Source organism: Vipera berus (assembly GCF_964194415.1).
Source record: "Vipera berus genome assembly, chromosome: 4".
NCBI classification, from domain to species: Eukaryota; Metazoa; Chordata; class Lepidosauria; order Squamata; family Viperidae; genus Vipera; species Vipera berus.
This window is the reverse complement of record NC_138206.1, coordinates 16,795,379-16,813,302: the sequence shown is the minus strand read 5'-3', so window position 1 is coordinate 16,813,302 and position 17,924 is coordinate 16,795,379. Positions and strand designations below refer to the sequence as shown.

Sequence of the window (17,924 nt, the reverse complement as noted above, 5' to 3'; positions counted from 1 at the left end):
TTTAAGATGAAACATACTTTGCTTTTATTTTGGTGTATTGCATTTTCTTATGGACTCCCCATCCTTTCAGAGAAGAGAAGCGAAGAACAAAACCAACAGCTTGCACAGGTAACAATGCCACTGGGCTGAACTGAACTGAACTTGGGCTGAACTGTTGGGTTCTTCATATTTTTTGAGCTTGCTGTTTTCCTGCAAATGTTTAGTTACCGGTCTATGTAACAACCTCAGTGCATAGGAGAGGGAGGTTTGCTGGTTTTATAATGTAGGAACTTGCCTTGCCAGTCTCGTTTGGAGTCTGGTTTTTTTTAATTGGTCCTTGATTAAAGTGTTGTTTCTTCCCTTACTTATCTGAGTTCTGATGCTCTGACTTTGCTTAAGACGTCATCCTAATTTTGAACAGTTGTTACAGAAATTGTACAGAAATTGTAGTGAGAAATTTGTGATGTATGGTGGCGGGGTAGTTATCCTTTTTCATAGGTTGTAATGGTTATGTTAATGCAGGAGTCTTCAAACTTGGCCCTTTTATGACTGATGGACCTCAACTTCCAGAATTCCTCAGTCAAGCACGCTGGCTGAGGAATTCTGGGAGTTGTAGTCCATGAGTCCTAAAAGGGCCGACTTTGAAGACCCCTGTGTTAATGCAACTCCAAAGATCAAGTAATGCTACCCCAATCCCAAAAAACACAGATCACCTATCACATATGTTGCAAAGACAGTAAAAACGTCTACATAGGATGAAGAAATAGGAAATTGACAAAAGACATGCATGAACATATGGGTAGTCCTCGCTTACAACAGTTCATTTAGTGAGCATTTGATGTTACAATGGCATTGAAAAAAGTGACTTATGACCATTTTTTCATACTTACAACCATTGCAGCATCCCCATGGTCACATGATCAACTGACATGTGCTTGGCAACTGACTCATATTTATGACAATTCCAGTGTCCCCGAGTCATGTGATCCCCTTTTGCAGCCTTCTGACAAGCAAAGTCAACGGAGAAGCCAGATTCATTTAACAATTGTATTACAACTGTGGCAAGAAAAGTCATAAAATGGGGCAAAGTTCACTTAACAACTGTCTCACTTAGCATCAGAAATTTGGGCTGAAATGTCCTAAGCCAAGGACTACCTGTATATATGACGGTCAACTGACAGTCACAAGATGTGATGAGCATTCCTTAAATCTCAGCTCATAAAGAAGCACAATTAATCTCAGCAAATAAGAGCCACAACTAAACCGTTGACATTTTAGGTCAGGCAAATTCCAAAATTCATGTCAGCTTGGCATTCTGACAAGTCACATCAACAGATATATGGATTAAATCTTGTATTTGGGAGAATGGCAGGCAGAGCAGACACCTTCACTCAGTATTAACTCCTAACATGGACAGGATCATTTGTTTTACAACTGCTCAAACTTATGGTGATGCTGAACAAAGTGACATGACCAGTCCTCAGATATATGACTGCTGCAGTAACATGATCAAAATTTGAGTGTTTGACAACAGGCATGTATTGACAATGGCTGCAGCATCCCAGGGTCCCATGATGGTCACTTGCGGTGTTTCCAAGGAGTTTTTAACAAGCAAAGTCAATGGCCACTTAATGACCACCTGATTTGCTTAATAACCATAGCAAAAATGTCATAAAATCCGGTGCAATTCACCTAATGATCAAATTACTTACTAATGGAAACTCTGTTCCCAATTGTGGTCATACGTTGAGGACTACCTGTAGCAATATTGCTAAGAAATTGCAAAAAATGAATATGCCATTACAATTCTACCAGCCAAACATAAAATATGTTATAGTGTATAACAAATTAATGTGAAAATCATGTATTAATTTGTATATCTACATGCTTTTCTGTTTTCATCAGGCATATATCAACCAGTTTTATGAGCAAAAAGCTGATCTAAGGCAGCGAGGCTGGAAGATAAATAATTTATCCTTTGTGGATAAAATCAAACAAATGCAAGACTTTTTTAGATTGAATGTAACAGGAAAGGTTGATGCTGAGACGCTAGAAGTTATGCAACAACCACGATGTGGTGTTCCTGATATTGGACAATATGTCCTGGCTCTTCCTGGATGGAGAAAAACCAAGCTCACATACAGGTGAAAATATTTTATTGATAGACCAAATAAATGAGATGACATCAAGAAATTCTTAGAGATATCCCCTGAATTATGTCCACATGCATCAGATAAGAATAACATAGTACCTCCTTAGTTGTATACATAATAGATCTTAAGTAACAATGATTTTGTCATAAACTCAGCATTTATAAGTTGAAAAATACTGAAAATTAAATGTCACTATTAAAACTTTATTTTAAACTGCAAAAAACCAAACTTGAACATTTACAATATAGATATACAATTTAGGATTTTGGAATTGCATTGTTTCTCCTGAAAGTTTGGGAGAACTTTAAAGTTCAGTATAAATAGTATTTTTTAATATGATAGAAAAGAGAAATTTTTAAGTGCAAGCCTAGGCACGAACCATATTAATCCATTTAATTTGATTTGGTTTAATAATTTAAATGAAATGAAATAAAAGGGAAACTAACTTATGCTTTAGCCCTACTCACTATACCCCCAAACCTAGCCTTGGATAGTCCTGTTTTGCAAAAATAATTCACTGGAAGAAAATGCCTTAGGCAGCGGGAAAGGGAATTCATTTTGCTCACATCTCAATAAAAAAATAAAGGTCATATGAATAATTCTATCCTGGAACTGGGCAACATGAATTGGAAAAATTGTAGCCATTTGTCTCAATCTACTTGCTTCTGACTTGCATATTCATTTTTCAGTCCAGATCATTATTTGCCAGAGTAGTGCAAATGATTTTTTAACTGTTTTTCCCACCTTTATTAATTTTATGAATAACTCAAGGCAGCAAACATACCTAATGCCCCCTCCCTTCTACTATTTTCACTCCAACAACAACCTTGTGAGGTGGATTAGGCTGGGAAAGAATGACTGGCTCAGGGTCGCCCAACCGGCTTTCATGCCTTAGGAGCAACTAGAACTCACAGTCTCCCAATTTCTAGCCCGGTGCTTTAACAACTAGACCAGGGGTAGACAACCTTGGCTCTTTTATGACTCGTGGACTTCAATTCCCAGAATTCCTGAGCCAGCCAAGGTTGCCTACCCCTGAACTAGACCAAACTGTTTCAGTGAGAAAGTGTTCTGCATTATAATTTTCTTAGAATTATGAATTACACACCTGACATGAGGAGAGCAGATGTGGATGCCTCCATCAAGAAGGCTTTTGAAGTTTGGAGTAAGGTGACGCCTTTGACTTTCAACAGGATTCACAGAGGGAGAGCGGACATCACGATAGAGTTTGCAACAAGAGGTAGTAGCACCTTAAATCCCACAGCAACTTTAAGTTTCTTTAAGCTCTTTTTATGACAAAGTGTGAGTAATCTCATATCATGTTGTCTTTCAGTGCATGGCCGCTGCCCGCGGCAATTTGATGGACCCCTTGGTGTCCTTGGGCATGCTTTCCCTCCCGGTCATTACTTCCGTGGAAATGTGCATTTTGATGAGGATGAAACTTGGGTAGCCAGTTTGTATGGTAAGTAGTAATAAACCTTTCAGTTTTGAAGTTGCAAGAGCTATTTTAACTGTAGCTGTAGACAATCCTCCAAAGAAGACAATCCAGAATAATAGTGCAGGCATTAAAATGTGTACGACTACATGGTTATCTGAGCTGAATTCCACTGAACCAAGTATGGAGCTTACAATTATAGGCAATGCTCATGTTACGACTGTGAGCTCACAATTACGGTTGTAAGTCATGACGGTCATAAAATGGGTCCCAACGTGACTGGACTCAATTATATGACATTTTTTAAAGTGGCTGTTAAGCAAATGTGTTGATCGTAAAGCAAACAGGGTAGTTATTAAGTATAATCCATGGTCATTATATGAACACCACATAGATCGGGCTCGCAACTTGGGGGTCCTTCTAGATTCACAGCTCTCCTTAGAAGATCATATAGGAGCTGTGACTAGGGGGGCCTTCGCCCAGGTTCGCCTGGTGCGCCAGATGCAGCCCTATCTAGACCGGGATGCCTTGCGTACAGTCACTCATGCGCTCGTGACCTCTCGTTTGGACTACTGCAACGCTCTCTACATGGGGCTGCCCTTGAGGACCACTCGGAAGCTTCAACTGGTGCAGAATGCAGCCGCGCGAGTGGTGGTGGGGGTCTCCCGATACTCCCATGTTACACCTCTGCTCCGTGAGCTGCATTGGCTGCCAGTTGCCCTCCGGGTGAGATTCAAGGTGCTGGTAATGACCTATAAAGCCCTACATGGCATGGGTCCGGATTACCTACGGCAGCACCTGCTGCCGGCATCAACCTCCCTCCGTCCAGTGCGCTCCCACAGAGTGGGCCTCCTCAGGGTATCTCCGATCAGAGAATGTTGATTGGTGGCCCCCAGGGGGAGGGAGTTCTCTGTGGGCGCGCCAGACCTATGGAACTGCTTGCAGGTTGAGCTCCGGATGGCCCCCGACCTTCGCTCCTTCCGGCGCGATTTAAAAACTTATTTATTTGAACAATCTGGCCTGGTTTGATGGGTTTAGGGTTGGATCTAATTTTAACATAGTTTTAATCATTGTATTATATTGGGCATGATTATTTAATTCTTTTAACTTCTTTTAACTTTTGTATTTATATTCTGATATTTATTGCCCTGTACACCGCCCTGAGTCCTTCGGGAGAAGGGCGGTATAAAAATTTAATAAATAATAATAATAATAATAATAATAATAATAATAATAATAATAATAATAATAATAATAATAATAATAATAATAATAATAACAACAACAACAACATTCCTTAAGCAAACCTATTGTTGACTATGGGTCCATTTTTCCAGAAACTGGAAGTAAACACTGGCTGTTGTAATGTTGCAAATTGTAATCATATGACCACAGGGCACTGCAAATGGCTGTATGTAATTGTAGGCTGGTTGCTGAGCATCCAAAATGCAGTCACATAACTTCAGAAAGTGGGTGGACATCAGAACTTTGAAACCAGGTCATAAGTACCATTTTTGGGGTCCGCCATAACTCAAATGGTTGCTAAGCAATGGGTCATAAGCTGAGGACTACCTGTACGTAAATTCAGTTATTGTGGGATGGTAAGTTTGAAGGAAACTTTTTCATCCATGAGGTTTTTTTGAGACAAAGGCAGGTTTTACAGCTAACCAAGATAAATAAGTAAGTAGGAACTCCATCAAAAGGAAAACAGGGAGGGGGAAATCTCACCTCTAATTATTCTGATTATTTTATGGCTTGCTCCTATCACTCAGAACTAGGATTAGTTGAAAGTGACATTATTCCTTCATTTATTTACAGAGCAAAGAAGATCTAGAAATTCTCCTGTTGCTCCAGCAGATGATGACAGGACTCCTGTTTTGAAAAAAGCCCCAAAGCTGCATTCTTCTGCTGTTCCTCTCCCTTACTCCACCATTAGTAAGTTTAAAGATTCTCCACTCCACTCTACAAAGGAATTCTTCCTTGTAAAAATGGGGGAATATGATTTTATCAGTACTTATGGCAGTGGAAACAGTCTACACCAATGCAAGGTTCTTCTTGCATTTTTTTAAAAATGAACACCTATGGCTGACTGAAACTTTTTTGTAAGTTTTCTTTGTATGGAGTTCTTCAGCTTCCAATATAAAATTATAGTAAATGCTTGGATAAGGAATTGGTCTCTCTTGACCATCAATACAGTTCTCAACTTCAGCTGGAGCTCACACTGGATGGGAAGCCAGAAAACTGCTGATGGAGCTTCATCAGCCAGAGTTAACACATGCAAAGCCCCAAAATGAATGTTCTATGGCAGTGATGGCGAACCTTTTAGAGACCGAGTGCCCAAACCGTAACCCAAAACCCACTTATTTATCACAAAGTGCCAGGGTTGCATCAGCATTGTGGTGCCCTCATGGGGGATGGGGGGCGTGGCCCACTGGGTGGGCATGGCTGTGCTGGTATGGCACTGGGTGGGCATGGCCAGGGTGGGCATGGCCACCTTGATGTTGCTCATGGGGATCCTGTGTGTGGGGGCTGGGCAGGATTGGGGGAGATCCAGGGGGTCTCTGGTGGGTAGAGCAGTGGGCAGGAGGCTCATCCTGCAGGGTGAGGCTGGGGGTAGGGTGGTGATGCCATTGCTGCAGGGCAAGGCAAGGCGAGGCAGGGGTGGATGCTGCCTGACACTATCAGCCCCCACACACAGAGGCCAGCGAGTGCATGGGGGCATGCTCTACCACCTCTACTCGAGCTTGCTAGCCGGTTGCTTCACCTCCTTTGTGCTGGGTGGGGCTGCCGCTCTGGGCACCGGCAGTAGCCTAATGGACCTGCACAAGCTGCTGGCGGTGGCGGCAGGTGTGCTCACAAAGAGGGCTCTGAGTGCCGCCTCTGGCACGCATGCCATAGGTTTGCCATCACTGTTCTATGGGCAAAAAAGGAGTAAGGATGGACAGCTTTGAAAAGATTAGATCCATTTATCCTTTTTTCCCAAACTCATCTGATTTGGGTGTCCATCTTCTATGTGAGCCCCGGAGCTACCCTACTGATTTGCTGTCATGTTCAGCATGGCTGTCAGTGGAAATGATTACAAACATAATGGGGATTATTACAATCCACTGCATTGAACAGAGTGGAAAAACAAATATCCCACCACAATCTGCCTTGACCATCATGCCCTGAAAATGTTGGGAATTGGGATATAGGAATCAATTGCTCCAGGCCCAGCCATGATTGCTTGCAAGGACACCTAAGAACACTTTAACATTAGAATTGTTGTATTAGTTCATCAAGTCCTGAGGCCTGAACTACAGGAACAAGTCATGGAATTTTATCAGCAACACTTTCAAAAATGAGGGGTCCTTGGTGGTCTCTGAGCTTGGTTGTTGTTGTTGTTGTTGTTTTGCAGACATTTCATTATCCAAACTAGGTTAGCATCATCAGTGTTACCTAATTTGGGTAATAAAATATCTACAAGAAAACAACCAAGCTCAGAGATCACCGAAAACCCCTCATTTCAATCCTGAGCTACAAATATTCACTTTTATTGGTACTTTCAAAAATGGCTTGCCAGTCATTCTTCCTAGAGCTGAGATTGTCTGGTCCAAAGTCATCCAGTTAGTTTCTCATGGTCTCCCAGCTTAACTACTCAACCAAATTGGTTCTCTTGAATATAGGTAAATTATGGATTTTGAAAAAAATAACTGTTCCTTACATAAATAAAACAGTGTTCTGGTATGTAATTCTTTGTGAAGTTCTTTGGCATATTATATGCATGTATTACAAATATCTCATTCTCTCCACATAAGCCCCAAATAGAGAAGTCATATGTGCATTTACTTGAGACTGAATCCCATGGAACTCAGTGGAACTTAGGTATGCATCTACAATCCATGTATAATTATGTTTTATTGGTTTATTTTTTTATTTATTTAGAATTTAACCTGTTCCTTGTTGCTGCACATGAGATTGGGCATGTACTTGGCCTCGCACATTCTAATGATCCAAGAGCCCTGATGTTCCCCAATTATAAGCCCATTGACCCTGATGAGTCCCCACTGTCTGAAGATGATATTAATGCTATTCAGGCCATTTATGGTAAGAAAAAAAACAGATGATCAGAAATGGATGATAACAAATTATAATTATGAACAAAAATTAAAGGAGTCTCATGGGTCATCTGACATGCTAGTATGATGTAAGAAAGGAATGTTGGAAAGCATGTCCAGTATTTTTCCAGGTCCTTTTGACTACAGATAGTCCTAGACTTATGACCACAATTGAGTCCAAAATTTTGGTTGCTAAACAAGACAGTTGTTGAGTGAGTTTTGCCCCATTTGATGATCTTTCTTGCCATAATTGTTGAATGAATCACTGCAGTTGTTATGTTACTAACAAGATTGTCAAGTGAATCTGGCTTCCCCATTGACTTTGCTTGTCAGAAGGTCACAAAAGGTGTTCACATGACCCCGGGACCCTGCAACCCTCATAAATACATACCAGCTGCCAAGCATCCGAATTTTGATCCTGTGACCATGGGGATGCTGCAACGAGTGTGGGAAAAAGATCATAAGTCACTTTTTTCAGTGCTGTTGTAATTGGTCAAAGGGTCACTAAAGAAGGACTACCTTGAATTCATGAGTTCCTGTATGATTGAGTTTCTTATAACTTTCAGAGAAGTGTCAAGGAAACTATCCAAAGGTGCTTTTTTCATGAGGCAACTGGACTACCATGTTTTCTTTGAAGACGTTTGGCTTCTCATCCAAGAAACTTCTGTCAAGCAAACTAGTTTTTATCATTTTAGGTTAGCCAATTAATGAATACCTTCTCCTTCCCCCACATCTTACACCAAATCATTGCTGAAATAGGCACCCCTTCATCCTCTTCACATTAAAAAAAAGATACTAGCATTTTCCTCTCTTATGCTTCATGTTGTACAGGTATATTTATTTAATTGATTCTCCATTGCTTTCCGAAAGTTTAATATTAATGATAGATATTCAGAATGGCCAAGTTCCAGATACTGCAGGCCTTGGCTGAAGTTGCCCCAGCCGAGATAAACCAGGTTGAACAAAAGCCATCCCTCCTAACCAGAAATATAGGAGAACGGAAACTTCTTGGGTTAAAAAAAATAAAACCCTTTCAAATTCTGAAACACAAAACCTTTATGTTGGTGTTTATAGTTGCCAAGGTCACAGTTGCTATGCCAGGCCTGCCTACTTTATTGCTTGCAAAAGCAACAGGAATATGATTAGTTTCAAAAATCCCCTGCAAATTCAATATGATATACTATGTTTGGGCATACCACGATACTGTTAATTTTCCTTTGGCTTTGCATCTTGTGTGAACTCAGGAGATCATTGCGTATTCAACAAGCTATGATTATATATATCATGGTTTAGTTCAACATGAGAACACAGATAGTACGCTGGCAAGACCAACCTGTTGAATTATTGTGACAATACAGAGAAATTGCAAGCAATAATTAGGTCTGAACATGAGCATCCAAAACAAGCCCATGATGACATTATGTGTGTCATGAAAGCATTCTGGAAATGATGCAATTCTGTAATTAGATAAAAATTGCATATATTGCATAATTCGCTCCATTTGTCCACAATCTTTCCACTTGGAGAATAAGTGTTATGATTAATCATATTCCATCTGATTATTTTAGGACCATCACAAAATCCTTCAAATGAACCAGTGAAGCCAACAGTATCAAAAGCTTGTGATCCCAAGCTAAAGTTTGATGCCATCACTACCTTCCGAAGAGAAGTGATATTTTTTAAGGGAAGGTAAACAGGATTCGCTTACTATAAAAGGAGAAAGAAGGAATTGTTGCGTAGTACATATGTGGCATGTTGAATAGCTTGACATTGAAAATAAAATCTTTTCCACTCTCGACCCCCACCTAGTGTTCATTTGTTGCCTCATCATAGTTGTCCCAAAGGTTCTTTTTCTTTTTGATTTTTCCTTGAAGACATTTTCGCTTCTCATTTAAGAAGATTCTTCAGTTTTGAAATGAAGAAGCTTGGATGAGAAGTGAAACATCTTCAAGGAAAAACAAAGAAAGTCCAGTTATCTCTGGGGAAAAACAGAGCAGCCATGACCTGGATGACTGAGGATGTCCATAGGCCTTTTGCCTCATCATACTTTTCTGACTCCATTGCAGAAAGCTGGCAACTTTGTTCCATTAAAACATAATTGTAACTGTAAGTAATTTATTTACTCACTATAAACCTTAGAATAACACCAAGATTATTTTCTTCCAAATTGCACGTGGATTAGAAATTAGAGGGAAACAATCAAGGTAGGATTTGCATCAAATAATACATGGCTCAACCATTAGATTACAGAACTATAGGTTTCTAGCTCAAAAGGATTCTTATTTTCTTAGTCCTTGAAGCCTGAAATCTAACTAGGATGACTCTCCAGAAAACATAGGGGGCCTTACTTCTGAGTAAATATACAAGCCATTGCACCATAAGGTGTTCTTATGTTCAGCTTTTGTCCCTAATTATACCCTTCTGACTTTGTTAGACTTTTTCCCTTTATTAGTAAATTGATTTACCATAGGACCAGTTGCCTGTTTTAATTCACAAAATAATTATTTTTAGTAATAGGAAATGCACCATCATATTCTTTGCAGGAACATCTGGAGAGTGTATCCTACTAGCTCTGAAGTGGACTTGGAATCAATTTCTACTTTGTCACCTCTGCTGCCATCTGGAATCCAGGCAGCTTATGAAAATATGAATGATCAGGTTTTTTTCTTTAAAGGTAAGACATTAAGGCTTATGTTATTTGAATTAGAAGTTTAGGAATGAAAAACCTGCAGTCCTGGAGTGATACATATGGCTCCTGCACTAATTTCAAAAGCTCTGTGCAAACATACCATTTGGGTCTCTGAGAATAGTAATGTCTCTAGCAACCAGCTGTTGGAGAAGAGGAAACGAGATGTAAATAAGAAAAAGAAAAGCAAAAAAGGGGGGGTTAGACAAAAGCAGAGATGGCACTGAATTTTCAAGGCTAATAGTCAAGTTCATTTGTGGCGAAGGAGCAAAAATCTGCATGATGATTTGACATAGCTCTCCTGAGCTGGCTAATAGCTTGCCTGGGTGTAGGAACTAAGGGAGATTTAAGACAGGGACATGCAAACTGAAAGGATTCTGTAAATGAAGAAGAATGTTTGCTTTTGATGAAAGACTCTTGTATAGAACTCACACTGGGTTTTGCTTTAAGAAAACGACTGAGAGCTGCCCACAGTTGGTTAAAAGATGGGTGGCTATAAGTGTTTTAAATAGAATAAATGAATTAATGAAATTAATGAAAAATAAAGAGTCCTATATACTTAGAGTGAGCGCCTGTTACTCGTCCCAGCTTCTGCCAACCTAGCAGTTCGAAAGCACGTAAAATGCAAGTAGAAAAATAGGGACCACTACGGTGGGAAGGTAGCAGCGTTTGGCGTCTAGTCATGCCAGCCACATGACCACGGAGACATCTTCAGACAAGCGCTGGCTCTTTGGCTTTGAAACGGAGATGAGCACCGGCCCCTAGAGTCGGAAACGACTAGCACGCATGTGTGGGGGAACTTTTACCTTTATACTTAGAGGGGCAGCCATCATTCATTTAAATTGATTAGATAGATATAGATAAATAGACATAGATTAGGTTGACTCAGCCTTCCATCCTTCCGAGGTAGGTAAAATGAGGACCCAGATTGTTGGGGGCAATAAGCTGACTTTGTAATAATGCCGCTTGGGGGGGGGAAAGCCCTAATAAGCAGGCATATACATAGAATGAAGGCTATTGCTAAGCACATTGATTTGTGCTTAGATTGTAAGCCGCCCTGAGTCTTCGGAGAAGGGCGGGATATAAATGGGATTAAAATAATAAATAAATAAAAAAATTAGATCGATCGAAAGATAGATAGATAGATAGATAGATAGATAGATAGATAGATAGATAGATAGATAGATAGATAGATAGATAGATAGATAGATGTATACTGGCAGATCAACAGTCAGGTAGACAAACAATGGAGATTATTAAATTTGAAAACCTTTGACCTTTTTTCCTCCTATATCTTTCAACAGGTAATAAATTCTGGATGATTAGTGGGCTTCAAATGCAGCCTGGGTATCCCCAGCCCATTGACAAGTTGGGATTCCCAACAAGCACAGAGAAAATTGATGCTGCTGTTTTTGATAAAGATACTAGAAAAACTTATTTCTTTGTTGGTAACCATTACTGGAGGTAAGTTCTCTTAAAGAACCCCTTTGAAAAATAATAAAAGTCACACTGAGCCTTAGGAAGAAAAGATGGAAGGGAGATATTAAAGTGATTTTTAAGTACCATTTTAAAAATATTTTATCGATTATTTATTATTGTTTTAATAACAATAGTAAAAGAAAATGCAGAGTACATTCAGAAAGAAGGGAAAGGAAAATAAAAAAGACTTTTAAAGCAGGGGTCCCCAACCCCGAGGCTGTGGCCCACCACTGGGCTACGGATCTTTCAGGACCAGGCCACAGAAGCAGCGGGTGAGGTGTGCACACATGTAGCTCCACTAGTGTGTGCAGTGGGTGGGCAAGCATGTGTACCTCCATTTGTGTGAGTGGTGGGCCCATATATATATATATATATACACAAACTTTTAATATGTTTATCTGAAAAGGAAATGCACAACCTACAGCCTACAGCCTTCGGCTCATTGGTGCAGTCCTGGGATACCTTCAAAAATAATTTTTTTAATTCAGATTTTTTACAGGAGAAAAGACAAGTATTAATATTATGTACATTGTAAACAATTCTTTAACTGTATTTAATTATTTTCAACTTTAATTGTTCGTGTTTAAACCAAAACAAATTTAGCTTTATCTCACATCAAACCAAATTCAATTTTTTATTTTAGCATTATCCACTTTTTGGTCATAGTCTACTTTCCCCCACACTCAAATGAAGCTAGCATACCTCAGCTTTCAACCCCTGTCACAATTTTTATGCATCCTTGTTCTAGAACTCATATGTGACAATAGATTTCATCTTCTAAAGCAACTGTTCACACCCTAAACATAACACAAAAGCACTAACAAACACTGCATCCAAATGTACTGATATGAAAAGCAGAATATGGATATGAATTATATTCATAAATATATTCATGAATACATAAATCAATATTTATGTAAATATATTTCCTACATTTACAAATATTTATATATTACTTTCCGTTACTTTCCAAACAATCAGCAAATAGAATGTGAGTCATTTGTGATGTATTGCATTGTTCTCCACCTGAATCTGTTCTCTTGTATCTATTCCATCGTTACATATTACACCAACAGCTGTTCTCACTATCTGTGTGATGGCATAGTGGTTAGAATACAGTATTGCAGGCTAATTCTGCTCACTGCCAGGAGTTTGATTCTGACCGGCTCAAGGTTGACTCAGTCTTTCATCCTTCCAAGGTCGGTAAAATGAGGACACAGATTGTTGGGGGCAATATGCTGACTCTGTAAACCACTCAAAGAATGCTGTAAAGCACTATGAAGTTAAGCAGTATATATGTCTAAGTGCTAAGTGCCATCTTACACTAGGACCATGGGCTGAATTTGCACCAGGCACATCTTGCATCTAATATGTTCTTTAAATTGTATTTTTCAGGTATGATGAAAATACTCAGTCCATGGATGAGGATTATCCAAGGAATATAAGAGACGATTTTCCTGCAATTGATGAGAAGATTGATGCTGCCTTCCAGCTCAATGGTAAGGGAAAAAGGCATTTTCTAATGTGGATCTAAAATATGGATCATGGACTTGCTCACAGACATAGGAACTTGTCTACTATCATTATTTATTTGTATGTCACTTTCCCATGGCAGTGGTACTTAAAAGTACTATACTGCATCACAAGACAATTCACTTATAATTACCTTTATAAAGAAAAATTGGTTAACAAGGAAACTTAAGCAGTTTCACTAAACGGCATGTTGGTACGCTTTATACAGTGGTCTTCTGTAGTCAGTATTAAGGACTAAAAGCTGAAATGCAGAAATCTTATTCAGAAACAAATAAAAAGGCTTTGAATTAAGTTCATATTTTTGAATGAAACTTGCAAAGATTTGTCACTTTTGAGCTTGCCTTAGCATCATGTCTACAATCACCACACAGCTGAAAGAGCAGAGACTGCCTCTACTAATCCTTTGTCTATTATATTTCCTACACAGCATTTACAAATTTGGAGGGAGGGATCCTTCTTTGAACTTGGTTGTTTTCTTGCAGACATTTCATTCCTTCACTGGGTAACATCATCAGTGTTAGCAGTTCAATTCAACAATTCAGCCCTGAGCTACAAATATTCTCCTCTATTGGTTTATAAATTTACAAAGCCTGCCTCATGCCATCCATGTTTTTTAAAAAACAGATGGCACTGTTTCGATGTCATGTTTCTATCATTTTTCTATAATACAGTATCTTTCCTTTTAGGTTTTTTCTATTTTTTCCATGGGTCCAGGCAGTGGGAATTTGATCCGAAGACTAAACGAGTGATTCGTGTAATGAAGAGCAACAGCTGGCTTAATTGCTAGAAATTGTCTTAAAAGACAGTTCCTGTAAGACGAAAATAGTATACAGATGATTCTGTTAAACAACTATGAATTGTTATATATCACAGATAATACATTTGGGAAGCAAAAATTCAGAGGATCACTAGATGGTAGTAAAGAAATATTGAAAATTAGCTTTTTGCTGTCCTCAGGATGGTTGCAAAACTGTTACGTGCTCCTGTTTAGTTATAAAATGTGATCTTTTTTTAAACATCTGTATTTATTCAGTGCATATAAAGCTTTAACAAGACATTTAACTGCTTATAAAGAACGTTTGCATTTTCTGCTGTGATTTGTACACAGTAGGCATGATTGTAACCTAATAAGCAACACTAACTTCTGAGATATGTAGTGGCTGGGGAATATGCGCAAGATTGCCAATTTAACGCTATGCATTCTGAAATAGATTTGCCATTTTACAAAAAACACCATTTGCTTTTAAAATAAGACAAGAAAATAACAAAAACAAAGTGTTATATTAGAAAATGTTTTTCATATTAAATACAGGGTGCAGAAGTTACACTTAGAAAAATATTACTTAATAAAGTTGGGTTGAAGGTTCTGAGTAGATGTAACGCGGGAAACCCAGCCTTCAGATAAAGAGACATGTTAACAAGTTTCGGTCAGGAAAAATCCGTTTTTTTATTCTTGTTTGTGAACTAGTTAAACAAATGACATGATTTGCAAATCCAGTCAGCATAAAGTCATTGCCTCTATTCCCAAAGGGCTTAAAACTGTGCTTGCACATTGTATTATATACCATAGCTTACTTTGGCTAAGTACATAAGACATGCTTTTCCACCTCCTCCTCCTCCTCCTCCTCCTCCATCAACATCAACATCATCATCATCTCTTTGTGTGTGTGTGTGTGTGTGTGTGTGTGTGTGTGTGTGTGTGTGTTGATCTGGAACAGCAAACGAAGGAGGCTTTGATTAGGTTTCACACATTTTTCAGGGCAAGACATGATATAATGAGGATTTTTAAATCAGGAGAGATGAATGAAGGGAGTAAACTAGCACTTTACAGTCAAATAGAACCTACTGCTTTTATGCATACACAGTTGTGTAAAACTCTATCATGTCTATCCATCCCTATTTTTAAAAAAATTCCCTTTATTGGAAGTATTGAGACTTTTTGTTGTTCAGTCACTAAGTCATGTCTGACTGTTTGTGACCCCATGGACCATGGGATGCCAGCCTCCCCTGTCCTCCACCGTCTCCCTGAATCTGCCCAGATTTATGTTCATTGCATTGACGACACTATCTAACCATCTCATCATTCCTCTTCTGCCTTCCATCTTTCCCAGCATCAGGGTCTTCTCAAATGAGTCCTCTCTTCTCATTTGGTAGCTAAAGTACTTCAGCTTCGGTATCTGTCCTTCCAAAGGACACTCAGGGTTAATTCCCTTTAGGATTAACTGATTTTATCTCCTTGGACTGCAAGGAACTCTCAAGAGTCTTCTCCAACACCACAATTTGATAGCATCAATTCTTTGGTGCCCGGCTTTGTTTATGGTCCAGCTCTCACAGCCATACCACAGCTCTGACTATATGGACTTTTGTCAGCAAGTTGATGTCTCTGCTTTTTAACATGTTGTCTAGGTTTGTCATAGCTTTCCTCCCAAGGAACATGTGTCTTTTAGTTTCATGGTTGCTGTTATATACTGGGTTCTTTGCTTGATTGACAAGATGAGGTGAGTAAGTTCATCAAGAATCATTCTTTATTTGCTTACAGGAACTGAACTGAGAAACAGGGCTGCGAATGCAGCTATTTACGGTATACCCTGACCTCTAGGTGGCGGCCAATAGGTTTAAAGCAACCTATTGCCGCCCTAGAAGTATCCAATGGTGGTGCTGGAGACAGGTTGTCTGAGGAGCTGGGAGCCGTTAGCCAGCTTCCCTGCTTAAACAACCTTCCAGCAATTAACCCCACGTGATACCCTTTAGTAAGACAAAACCCCAATACATTACAGTCGCAGTCACCTTCTGCAGTGATTTTGGGGCCCAAGAAAATAGAATACTGTCACTGCTTCCATTTGTTTCCATTCTATCTGCCAGGAAGTGATAGGACCGGATGCCATGATGTTAGTTTTTTAAAAAATAGTATTGAAAGTAGGAGCTCTCAAATATTTGGTGGTCTGTTTTCAACACATTTTCAACTCCATGACACAACTATGCACACTCCTTCAATGAAGAACATTTTAAATTTATAGAAGTACATCAGAATATTAAGTTTATTTCCACTCCATTTTTCTGATATGTTCTGTTCTTCAGAGGTGCGGCATATTTTTTTTCTAATACGTGTGTTTTTGTGCGCATACATCTATGTGCACAAAATTATGAAATCAATGTGCATCACTTTACTTTTCTTTGTGCTGCTTCATTTGTCATTTTTGTGGTCACTCATGCATGTTTAGGAAAATCCTTTTGGAGCAGATCACAAATCCCTTGAAGAACTATTCAGAATAAAAAAAATAATTTAAACATTCTGCCATTCGTTTATCACTTCATGATCTGAACTTTGAACTCAACCACTCCTGCACGAATAGTGAACAGATGTTATTATGGAACTGATGCCCAGTAGAGCATTTTAATATGTAAAAGAATTAAAGCAACAGATTTATGTTCAGAAAGCACAGATGTACAATAGCTTGCTATTTTCCATAAGATGTGTCTTCAGATCTGTGAATGGTATGCCAGTCCACTTGTGCCATCTAGTGGATTTACTGCTTTTTAAAATTTCCACCATCTGGACCATTCCTAACACCCTATGAAGAGTTTGAAAATCCCTTTTTCTCATTCTTTCTTCCAAGTATTCAATTCTAGAAGGCTATGCTCAACTGATTTGATTTTTTAAAAGAATAGAATTTAGGAACACCCACACTGTATATCTTTAATTTTGCTAATGTAACACATGGAAATGCTGCAGCAGTGATGATCAGACAGGTATCCACTGAAATAAATTCTAAAAGAGTCACCTTGTTAGTTTGCTGCTGCTCAACTATGAACTATGGCACCTTAAGGACTAATAATGTGACCCTAAGTAATCACATAATTGCAATCACTTTAATAGATATACTGGTAGTCCTTGATTTACGACCACAATTGAGCCCAAAATTTCCATTGCTAAGCAAGACAGATGTTAAGTGAATTTTGCCCCATTTTATCATCTTTCTTACCACAGTTGTTAAATGAATCACTGCAGTTGTTAAGCTAGTACAGATATTAAGTGAATCTGGCTCCCCCATTGAGTTTGTTTGTCAGAAGATCACAAAAGATGATCACATGAATCCATGACACTGCAACTGTCATAAATACATGCCAGTTGCCATGGGATCGGTGGTGGGATTCAGCCAGTTCGCACCACTTTGGTAGCTAATTTTTTGTTGCCCAGGCCCAGAATGGACGTCCAGAAGCAGCATCCACACAGAGAACCGGTTGTACACATATTTGAATCCCACCACTGCACGGGATGCTTTAAAGATTGTGTGAAAAATGGTTGTATGTCACAGGTTTTTTAGTGCTATTGTAACTTTGAATGGTCACTAAAGAAATGGTTGTAAGTTGAGGACTACCCGTATAGTGTTTTGTCCTGAGAGGCCTGGCTGCCAGGTAAGTCGGTGCAGGACCCTATCCCTGCCCTAGTTTGATTTTTAAGTGTGTACCTCACCCCAAAGCTAGGGCTTATTTTGGGGATAGCGCTTATATTAGGCCCACCCACCCCCAAAATCAAGCTAGGGCTTATTTGGGGGGTTGGCCTT

General features: G+C 39.2%; 1 protein-coding gene across 1 annotated transcript; it reads left to right on the top strand.

Moving 5' to 3' along the window:
- On the top strand, nucleotides 1-14,181 carry LOC308667136 (matrix metalloproteinase-27-like). The gene is made up of 11 exons (XM_081326263.1): nucleotides 1-108; nucleotides 1,885-2,123; nucleotides 3,221-3,369; nucleotides 3,463-3,591; nucleotides 5,383-5,499; nucleotides 7,489-7,650; nucleotides 9,230-9,350; nucleotides 10,205-10,335; nucleotides 11,652-11,811; nucleotides 13,222-13,325; nucleotides 14,046-14,181. The coding sequence occupies exons 1-11, from the start codon at nucleotides 7-9 to the stop codon at nucleotides 14,144-14,146; spliced, it is 1,515 nt and encodes a 504-aa protein (XP_081182389.1). The 5' UTR covers nucleotides 1-6; the 3' UTR covers nucleotides 14,147-14,181.
- Nucleotides 14,182-17,924: the final 3,743 nt, after the last annotated feature.

Coding starts and splice junctions, on each gene's coding strand:
- LOC308667136 (XM_081326263.1), top strand. CDS start 7: ATGAAACATACTTTGCTTTTATTTTGGTGTATTGCATTTTCTTATGGA. Junction 5,500..7,488: donor TCTCCCTTACTCCACCATTA/GTAAGTTTAAAG, acceptor TTATTTATTTAG/AATTTAACCTGTTCCTTGTT. Junction 13,326..14,045: donor TGCTGCCTTCCAGCTCAATG/GTAAGGGAAAAA, acceptor CTTTCCTTTTAG/GTTTTTTCTATTTTTTCCAT.